Raw genomic sequence first — 9,591 nt, 5'->3', positions numbered from 1 at the left:
GTGTGTGGAGTTTGGGAGGTGGTGTGTGGGGTGGTGTGTGGGGTTTGGGAGGAGGTGTGTGGGGTTTGGGAGGTGTGGTGTGGGGTTTGGGAGGCGGTGTGTGGGTTTGGGAGGCGGTGTGTGGGTTCGGGAGGAGGGGCGTGGGGTTCGGGAGGGAGGGCCGTGGGGTTTGGGAGGTTGTGTGGGGCGAGACCATGATCCATTGAGGGTTCCCACATTTCATCTGGCCTTTCTCTCTCTTTATAGTCTCTTATTCTAGACCAGTTCTCTCTAAAACTTTTTTTTTCTCATAGCAGTGACTCTTTGAGGAGAGCAAACAGGTTATCTTCTAGAATGTCCTATGTTCTGGATTTGCTTGTCTCCCAGTTGTGGGGCAGGCATTTCACTTGTTCATCTATCCCTTTATTAACAATAAAGTTAAAGACAGGCTTAAGGCCTTCATTAGGTTGGGTGCTGTGGCTCCTGCCTGTAATCCCAGCACTTTGGGAGGCTGAGGCAGGAAGATCACTTGAGGCCATGAGTTTGAAACCAACCTGGGCAACAAGGTGAAATTTTTTAAGAATTAAAAAGAAATTAAAGGCTTAATTAGACTTAGGTTAACACTTTAGCAAGAATACTTCGGAGCTAGTGTTGTGACTTTATGTTACATCCATCAGGAGGCCTGTGATGCCGGTTGTCTCACAGGTAGTGATTCTAGGTTTCATTATCTTTTTAGAGTGATGACAGCAAATTTTCTTCTTTGTAAAGATAGAGTTTTCCCATTGCACTTAGAAAATAATTTTGGGTGTAATAATTCATTGCCGTGTGAATATTCCATTCCCCATTAAGTTTTTTTTTTTTTTTTTGGAGACAGTGTCTTGCTCTCTCTCCCAGGCTGGTGAGCAGTGGCATGATCTCAGCTCACTGCAACCTCCGCCTCCCCGGGTTCAAGCGATTCTCCTGCCTCAGCCTCCCGAGCAGCTGGAATTACAGGCACCTGCCACCATGCCTGGCTAATTTTTGTATTTTTAGTAGAGATGAGGTTTCACTATGTTGCTCAGGCTGGTCTCGAGCTCCTGAGCTCAGGCAATCCACCCACATCAGCCTCCAAAAGAGAAAGGATTATAGGGGTGAACCACTGCGCCTGGCCTCCCCATTAACTTTTACCCAATAATTTCAGTGCCAATAATTTTATTGCCTGAATCAATTATTTAATTGGGAATTGCAAATAAGGGCTTTTCTAACTCGATGGTTCCTTTTATATTTACTAGTTGGCAGTCTTCTGTGAAATACAGCTTCTTCACCCACCAACCAGGCATAGACTACATTTTATCCTAAAAAACAAAGAAAATATTTAATTTTTTCTTAAATACCAACTTTTAGAGTAGGAAATTGGTTTGATAGTTATCTCTAATAGTGTCAAATGAGTATTTTTTTTCCTTGTCTCTTTTTTGAGTATCATGGACTTCGGATGTTTTAAAATCTAATATTTTATCCTCAGTTACAGTCACTATTCGTTTTTTATTGAGATATAATTTACATACCATAGAATTCACCTTTTAAAACATACAAATTAACATTTAAAAATGTATTTGCAAAGTTGTGGAACCATTACTACTATCTACTTCCAGAACATTCATCCCCTGCTCCCCTGAAATATTAGCCCTGCACTCTTTAGCAATCATTCTCCATTGCTCCTTCCCTTCAGCCTCAGGCGGCCACTCACCTGCTAGTCCTGTCTTGTAGATTGCCTATTCTGGACATTGCATATAAATGGAATCAGACAATATGTGGCCTTTCATGTCTGGCATCTTTCAGCGCAGTGTTTCAAGGTTCTTGCACGTTTGTAGCACTTCATTTCTAATATTCCATTGTATGGATATATACCACGTTTTGTACATCAGTTGAGGGATATGTGTACATTTTATATGAACAATTCCCATGGCTTTTCCACTCAAGTTAGGATTTCTTGGTTTAAGCCAGGTAGGGTAAAAAGTGGAGCTGAGTTCGGTGACTGTGCTTATCGTCAAATGCTGCTTCTTCTGTATGTTGCAGTCTAATGCTGGCGTGCTATGCGGGACACCTAGACGTTGTGAAATATCTCCGGAGACACGGCGCTTCTTGGCAGGCTAGAGACCTGGGCGGCTGTACGGCTCTGCACTGGGCTGCAGATGGAGGCCACTGCAGTGTGATTGAGTGGATGATAAAGGATGGCTGTGAGGTACGGGACCTGCCTTGTTAACCATGCACATGTCGTCAAGAATCTGAAATGCTGCTCCACGGGGTCTGGCAGAAGCAGGGCCTTTGATTAGTCAACCTTAGAAATGCTGGAGAAGGTTTTCTGACTTAGCAAGAAAGCCCCTGAAACCTTAGAATGGACATGAGAGTGAGCTTTCCGATTGTCATGGGGGTTTATCTTGTGTAGGGAATAGAAACAGGTCTGAATCCAGAGCTGGACCTAATGCTTCTACTTTCTTTTCTTCTTTTCTATTTTCTTTTTCTTTTGAGATGGAGTCTCACTCTGTCGCCCACGCTGGAGTGCAGTAGTGTGATCTCGGTTCATGGAGACCTCTGCCTCCCACGTTCGAGTGATTCTCCTGTCTCAGCTTCCTTAGTAGCTGGGATTACAGGCACATGCCACCACGCCCAGCTAATTTTTGTATTTTTAGTAGAGATGGGGTTTCATGACGTTGGCCAGGCTGGTCTTGAACTCCTGACCTCAAGTGATCCACCCGCCCCGGCCTCTCAGAGTGCTGGGATGACAGGTGTGAGCCACTGCGCCCGGCCTGATGTTTCTACTTGGTTCTTTTGTTCATTTGCTTATTTCTTTCTTCATTCAGTCTGTCACTAAACCTTGACTAAGCATGTACCAGGTATCTCAAGTGGTGGTGATACAAATATATTAAGAGCTCTTACAGCCATTGTGCTTCTTGTTGCTTCTAAAATTAGGTAATTTTTATTCTTAGTTTGTTTTAAAGATTAGTCCTTACAAAAAATTTCCAAAGAGCAAACTGACCATATCAAGAATAGAACATTTCAGTTGTGTCTTTACCTGGAAACAGGCAAGTTGGTCTACTTTTGATTTCATGTTATTTGAAGATGGGTAATTAGAATTAGATCAATTATGGAAATTGCTGATAACTTTGAAAACTTTAGTTCAAGACTAATCAGCTAAAAAGTTCAAAGCATGGAACTAAAGAATGATGGACAAAGTTCTGTGCTATCTGTGACTGCCAGCTGGTGTGTAGAGTGCTGAGAAACGAAGTCGATGACCTGGAAAATCAACTCAAATTGAGAAAAGTCATGTCTCCTGGAAGATGTCAGTAGATTTGTTCTAGTTTGTTTCTGAAGGGTAGTTGAGGGAAAGTGAGACTTCAGTTATGGGATCTACCTGGTTCCTGCTGCTGCTTTTGGAGAATTAAGAAAAGTGCCCACTTATAGGAATAAATCTCAGTCATTAAGAATTTATTACATTTCTTATTTTCCTCATGTTTTAGAGACAGGCACAGAGGCAGGAGGCTGAGCCTATGGGCTTCCGTAGTAGAGCTGGGCCCACGTGCCATGTGTGGTAGTGACAGCCACACACTCCTTGATTGGTTTATGATGAATTCTGGGCAGGTTTTGCACCTAGTGAAAGTCTGTGGTTGAAAAACAAGGTTGTATTTTGCTGAAAGAAGTCAGGCATCCAGGCGGGGCGCAGTGGCTTATGCCTGTAATCCCAGCACTTTGGGAGGCCAAGGCGGGTGGATCACTTGAGGTCAGGAGTTCGAGACCAACCTGGCAAACATGGTGAAATGCTGTCTCTACTGAAAATAGAAAAATTAGCCATGCGTGGTGGTGGGCGTCTGTAATCCCAGCTTATTAGGCAGGCTGAGGCAGGAGAATTGCTTGAACCCAGGAGGTGGAGGTTGCAGTGAGCCAAGATCGTGCCACTGCACTCTAGCCTGGGCGACAGAGTGAGACTCCATCTCGAATGAATGAATGAATGAATGAAGCATTCACAATAGGGCAAATCTCTGCTATCAACATTTAAATACTGGAGTTTTGGAAATTTTGGCTCTCTGGGCTTCAGATATGAATATACTTATTTGGGATAAATTCCATCTTTCTTTGAAGCACTGGAACTCCTTTGCAGAGGACAGAACAATAAGCGTGGATGTGTTTACTATAGATTTCCACATGACTGGCCTGGTGGCGGATGGATGATGTCAACATGAGTCTCTCCATGTTCTGGCAGATGGCTCACCTGATGCTTCTGAAGCCCATGGGAAGGACTTGGGAGCCAATCACCACCTTCTCCCCAAATGTAATGATCATATACTAAGAGTGACTTATTGGCGACGTATGTGTTCATTTCTGCATTTAATGATCCATGTGATCTCAGGAAAGGCACTTCTCTGAGATTTAGTTTGATCGTTTGTAAACCAAGAATAAAAATACCTACCTCTGATTAACCTTTAGGACCAAAAGAGAAAGTGTGTGTAAAGAGGGTTGAAAGCTTGTATAAAGCATCATGTAATATGAGGTGCTTATTTTATTATTCTTTAAATATAATGGAGTGTGTTGCCCACAGGTTAGTTCTTTGCGTGAAGAAGAGCTGCAAATCCAAATCGTGTAACAGTGGATAATCTGATACGTAGAAATACCCTGAAGTGCCCCCAAGATCTCCTGGAAATTCCTTGTTTGTTGTTCCATTCTGAAGTTTTACTAAAGCTGTGCTTCATCTTTGAGTAATTTTTCTGTAACAGATTGTGTGTGTGTGCGTGCATGTGCTCATGTGTGCTTACATGCACGTGTGCACATGGTATGCATGTGTGCATGTACACGTGCACATGTGTGCGTGTCTGAGCACACACACGTCTCTATCTTCAGCACCACTCTTCGTGGATTGGTGAGGTCTTCACTGGAATTGGAAGAGACAACATTTACATTTTCTTAATCTAAAATATTTATTTTAAAACACTAAATTGAGAGATTTCAGTGGAGAGAAGATGATCAGGAAACAGCCATCTGATTACTGGGCACACTGTTTTGGAGAAGCCATTAGTCAGACTTTTCAGACAGAGTTTGTGTAATGAACCTGGTTGTTCTGTATTTTACCTGTAGGTCTCCTGCCTAAAATTGATAAGTATTGGTAAGCATAAGAGTGTGTGTATGTATTATTACCGTCTCATTCCAGAAAGGATGTAAAGCTGCTTACAACGATACATAAAAGAAAGAAAAAGGAATGCTAGGTGAGGAAAGTTAGGCAAGAGAAAATAAGAACTCGCCAGGAGCCAAGGGGAAAGTAGTTCAGTTAATTTTTCTAGCCTACCCTTTTTCCACTTTAAAGGATGTAGGTGAAGAAGCTGACAGGGAGACCCTGGGGTCTCTCAGCACCCTCTAATGCAATTCTAACACGTGTCCTTGCAGCACAGAAATGTGACTTAAATTAGAACAGTGCAGTGAACCAAATATAGAAAGACTGCTATCTAAGTCCGGGCATTGGGGCAAGCAAATATTCCTTTTATAAGTTTGAATCAGTTTAAGAGAAAGAAATTGGGCTTAACACAGCTGTTTCTCTGGCGCAACAGGTAGACATCGTGGATACTGGTTCAGGATGGACCCCACTCATGAGAGTCTCTGCGGTGTCGGGAAATCAGAGGGTGGCCTCTCTTCTAATTGATGCTGGGGCCAATGTGAATGTGAAGGACAGAAATGGAAAGACGCCCCTTATGGTAGGTCCTTCTCCCAAAAATAGGCAGTTTTCTGCGTGGAATTAAGGTCAGAGCTTTTTCTGTAATTAGACAATTCTTGTGAGTTCAGCCCTGCACCAGCCCTTGGGTTTGACTGTGTGTGTGTTCCCTGTCGGCTTGTTCATAAGGGCATGAGGCTATCACTAGAATACTTCGTTCCCTTTTTACGACTATTTAAGGAGTAAAGAGCCCCTGTCCCCAGGACCACTGTGGGATCAAAACAGATCTGGTGAAACAAAGAACAAACTGCTTTCTGTCCTGGTTTTCGTGTGGAGAGAGGGAGGGTCCATTTTCATTTTCCCTGGAGTTGCTACTACTGCAGCTGCAGAGGAAGTGCTGTGCCTGCAGGCCACACAAAGCCACAGTGGCCCTTTGTGGGTTGCAGGGGGGCTGCTGGGACCCTGCACGCGCCAGGCTCGTGCTCCCTGCTGTGTGTGCCCTGGAGGGAGAAGCTCATGCACACCACCCTGGGTTTTGTTTTCTAGGTGGCTGTGTTAAATAATCATGAAGAGTTAGTTCAGTTACTTCTTGACAAAGGGGCAGATGCAAGTGTAAAAAATGAGGTAAATGAGTCCATCTTTACGTAAAGATTTTCCTTGGAGGGGGAGAAAGAACATTTATAAGCATGTAAAATTTTTGTTGTTTCCTGTTTCAGTTCGGCAAAGGTGTCCTAGAAATGGCCAGAGTTTTTGACAGACAGGTTGGGATGCTCTTTCTGCCTATCAAGGCTAATTTTGTACTCCTTCTAGACTCAAACCACCAAAACCCTGGATTACATTCTCCTGTCTGTTTTGTTTATCCAGAGTGTAATCTCCTTATTAGAAGAAAGGAAAAAAAAAAAGCAGAGGCCAAAGAAGTCTTGTGTCTGCTGATGAGAGCACCACTCATCTGCGAAATGCACGTAAAACAAAGTGAACCGTAACTGTTAAACTAGGGATGGGAAATTCTGCATCTTGGAGGGCTGTCCATTTATTTATTTAGTTGAAGATTCACTGATCCCACTTTGAAATACATCTTTTTACCTAAGCACGCGCGTATGTGTTGCCATCACTGGGCGTCTGTAGAATGGGGATGTTTTCTTGCACTTGTGCCTTTTGGAGTTAGACATGAAACAAAATATTTATGCACCGGAGCTACACAAACACACATGGGTCTCCCATTCCCGGCTCCTGCCCTGCAAGCTGTCCTCTGACCACGCTAGGCCTTGCTAGAATTCTTTCCCTCATGTGTTTTCAGTTAAATCCTGCCCTCCCAACTGAGGGCTTCCAAGCTGGTTGTCAGGCCACTGCTCCCTCCTGGAGTGGTGCTCCTTCGAAAAGTCCAGGAGTTTTCTCTTCAGCTGTTGGCCTCACATCAAAGCTCAAAATACATATTTCACGACTCCAGTTCTGTTCTATTAGAGGTGTCTGGTTGAGGGTCAGCCTTCTTAGACCACAGACAGGTCTAATGTGTTTGCCTATACTCAGGCCCTGACAATGAAAGACTTAGCCTGCTCATGGATTGACGACATGGCCAAAGGGTAGTGTATTAAATTTTGTCTTCAGAGCAGAAGGTTTTCTGATGCTGATCATGCAGTTCCTAGACAAGTAGGAATTAACCGCAACCATGTCTGCTGGTTGGGAGCTTAAAGACACAAATGTAGGCTTCAACTCAGCAAACACTCTTCAAAATCAGCAAAAAGTGAGCACACAGACCACATGAATTTTATGTCTCCAGAGACACACTGGTTAACTTGGCCCCATGGGAAAACCAGCTACAAAGGTCTGTGGAGGAGTGGATTTTTTTTTTTTTCCCCTGTAAGGAAAGACTAATAAAAGGTAATTAAAGCTCTAAAGCGTGTGCTGAGGGGCATAGAGAAAAAGCACACAATTTTATTGATGTTAGCAATCAGCTTTATTCCAAAGAGCTCACAGAATATTCGATTTAGGAATTGGATTTGTGGACCATGTATAGTCCATTCCTTAAATATTTCATGAGTGTTTTACCTTTTGTACAAATGCATATTCCTTTAGATTTGCCAGATTAGATTTTAAAACCTCTTTAAAATTGGAGCACATTTACAACTCTCCAGAGGTTCCTCCTTTGGTTGGTGGTCAATGTTGACATTCACCTTAGTTTCATTTTTTGGTCTGTTGTAGACTGTATTCACTAGCCTGCTCTGTGGAAGGAGTGTGCATCCCTTCTGGTTGACATCAAGCTTGGCAAAACTGCCCACCCTCCTGATCAATAACGATCCATCCTTATATTCTTGAGATCATCTCCCTGGGTTATGGTGGACTGCAGGATTCTTCATGCTCATATGCTATGTATGTTTGCTCTTTTTCTTCTTTTTGCTTAATGAGATTAGAAGGTGGTCTATATACACTGTTTGAATTTTCCCAAAGAGCAACTCATAGTTTTATTAGCTCTATTTTTTTCTAATGAACTTATCCTTAGATCTACAAATTCACTTCTTCTATTTTTTTCCCCTGGGTTTATTTTATTGTTCCTTTTATAACTTATAGTGGATATTAAATTCCCGTTTTCATCCTTTACAAATTAATATATAGATTTAGGGCTATGAATTTTCCCCCAGCAGTGCTTTAGTTACATTATCATAGAAGTTTTCTAAACTTTTGATGAAAAATACAACTGGGAGAACTTGCTAAGTACACATTTCATAGCCCCATCTCAGCTCTCTGAATTGGAATCTCCAGGGAAAGGGCATGAGCAATGGATTTTAATGGGTTTGAACAAGTGAGTTGTTCTAATTCCAAGAGTTTGAGAATCCCTACCATCATGTGTGCTATTACAAATGTTTTCACTTCCTGTTTTCTAATCTGTAATTCATCTTTGAAAACTAATGAATCATTACATTTCTAGGGTATGGAATTATTTTTTGAGAATTTTTTTTCCTCCAAGGCACTTGGAAAGATGATATATTCTGTATATTTGGAGTATCCTGTTATATATGTATCAATTATGGTTGAAGTTTTATATGTACTAATTTTTGCCAGCTTGTGTGATCATAGGTGGAGAATGGTAAGAATAAAGACTCCTTCGGCTGGGTGTGGTGGCTCATACCTGTAATCCCAGCATTTTGGGAAGGGCCAAGGTGGCGGATCATGAGGTTATGGAGTTAGAGACCAGCCTGGCCAACATGGAAAAAAAAAAAAAAACCCTGTCTCTATATAAATACAAAAATTAGCCAGGCGTGGTGGACCCTGTGCCTGTAATCCCAGCTACTCAGGAAGCTGAGGCCAGGAGAATCTCCTTGAACCGCAGGACGCACAGGTTGCAGTGAGCTGAGATCCACACCCATTGCACACCCAGCCTGAGGTGACAGAGTGAGAGCTCTGTCTTAAAAAAAAAAAAAAAAAAAAAAAAAAAGAATTCCTTTATTCTTGTTGTTAGCATTTTGTGTACGTATTTTTCTTTGTATTTTCTGTAGTTTTATTAAGTTGGATGCTGCGTTTCTTAAACTTGTAAATAGGTACCTGTTTACACTTACGTTTTTCATACACTTGAATTTTCATACCAAATAACTCTGATATTAATGTATGTACCACTGCTTGCTTGCTTTTTGGATTTCTTATATAAACAGATGAGTTTTAACAAGTTAGGTTATACATTCACATTGTTCAAAAACCATATCAAGCCCCACCCCCCAGGCTTGTGTGAGCATCTTCCTTCCTGTGCCACGGTCTCACACATTCATGAGGCTAGTAGCACACACCCCTTAAACACCCCCACCCTGCCAACCATTCTTCGTAGTTTCTTCTTGTACTGTTCCAAAATTTTCTCAAGCATCTATAAATGAATGAGAATACATTTTTCTACATGAAGGCCTTCCCCAATTTTGTAACATTCTCAGTAACAAATGAGATACATGTTGACA

General features: G+C 42.1%; 1 protein-coding gene across 8 annotated transcripts in view; it reads left to right on the top strand.

The window, feature by feature from the left end:
- FANK1 (fibronectin type III and ankyrin repeat domains 1) overlaps positions 1-6,740 on the top strand; it is a 120,355-nt gene extending 113,615 nt beyond the window's left edge. For 5 of the 8 annotated variants that reach the window (XM_017858626.1, XM_017858627.1, XM_017858629.1 and 2 more), the window contains 4 exons: positions 2,035-2,200; positions 5,553-5,696; positions 6,200-6,277; positions 6,370-6,740. In XM_017858626.1, coding sequence (XP_017714115.1) covers positions 2,035-2,200; positions 5,553-5,696; positions 6,200-6,277; positions 6,370-6,636 — 655 coding nt within the window. In that variant the 3' untranslated portion in view covers positions 6,637-6,740. The remainder of the gene's footprint in view (positions 1-2,034; positions 2,201-5,552; positions 5,697-6,199; positions 6,278-6,369) is intronic. The other 3 variants (XM_017858631.1, XM_017858630.1, XM_017858632.1) reach the window with 2 other exon arrangements.
- The last annotated feature ends 2,851 nt before the right edge of the window (positions 6,741-9,591 follow it).

This window comes from Rhinopithecus bieti, unplaced genomic scaffold, assembly GCF_001698545.2.
Source record: "Rhinopithecus bieti isolate Rb0 unplaced genomic scaffold, ASM169854v2 scaffold_42745, whole genome shotgun sequence".
Lineage (NCBI taxonomy): Eukaryota > Metazoa > Chordata > Mammalia > Primates > Cercopithecidae > Rhinopithecus > Rhinopithecus bieti.
Note: the sequence above shows the minus strand (reverse complement) of the source record. Positions and strands in the feature narration are given on the sequence as shown.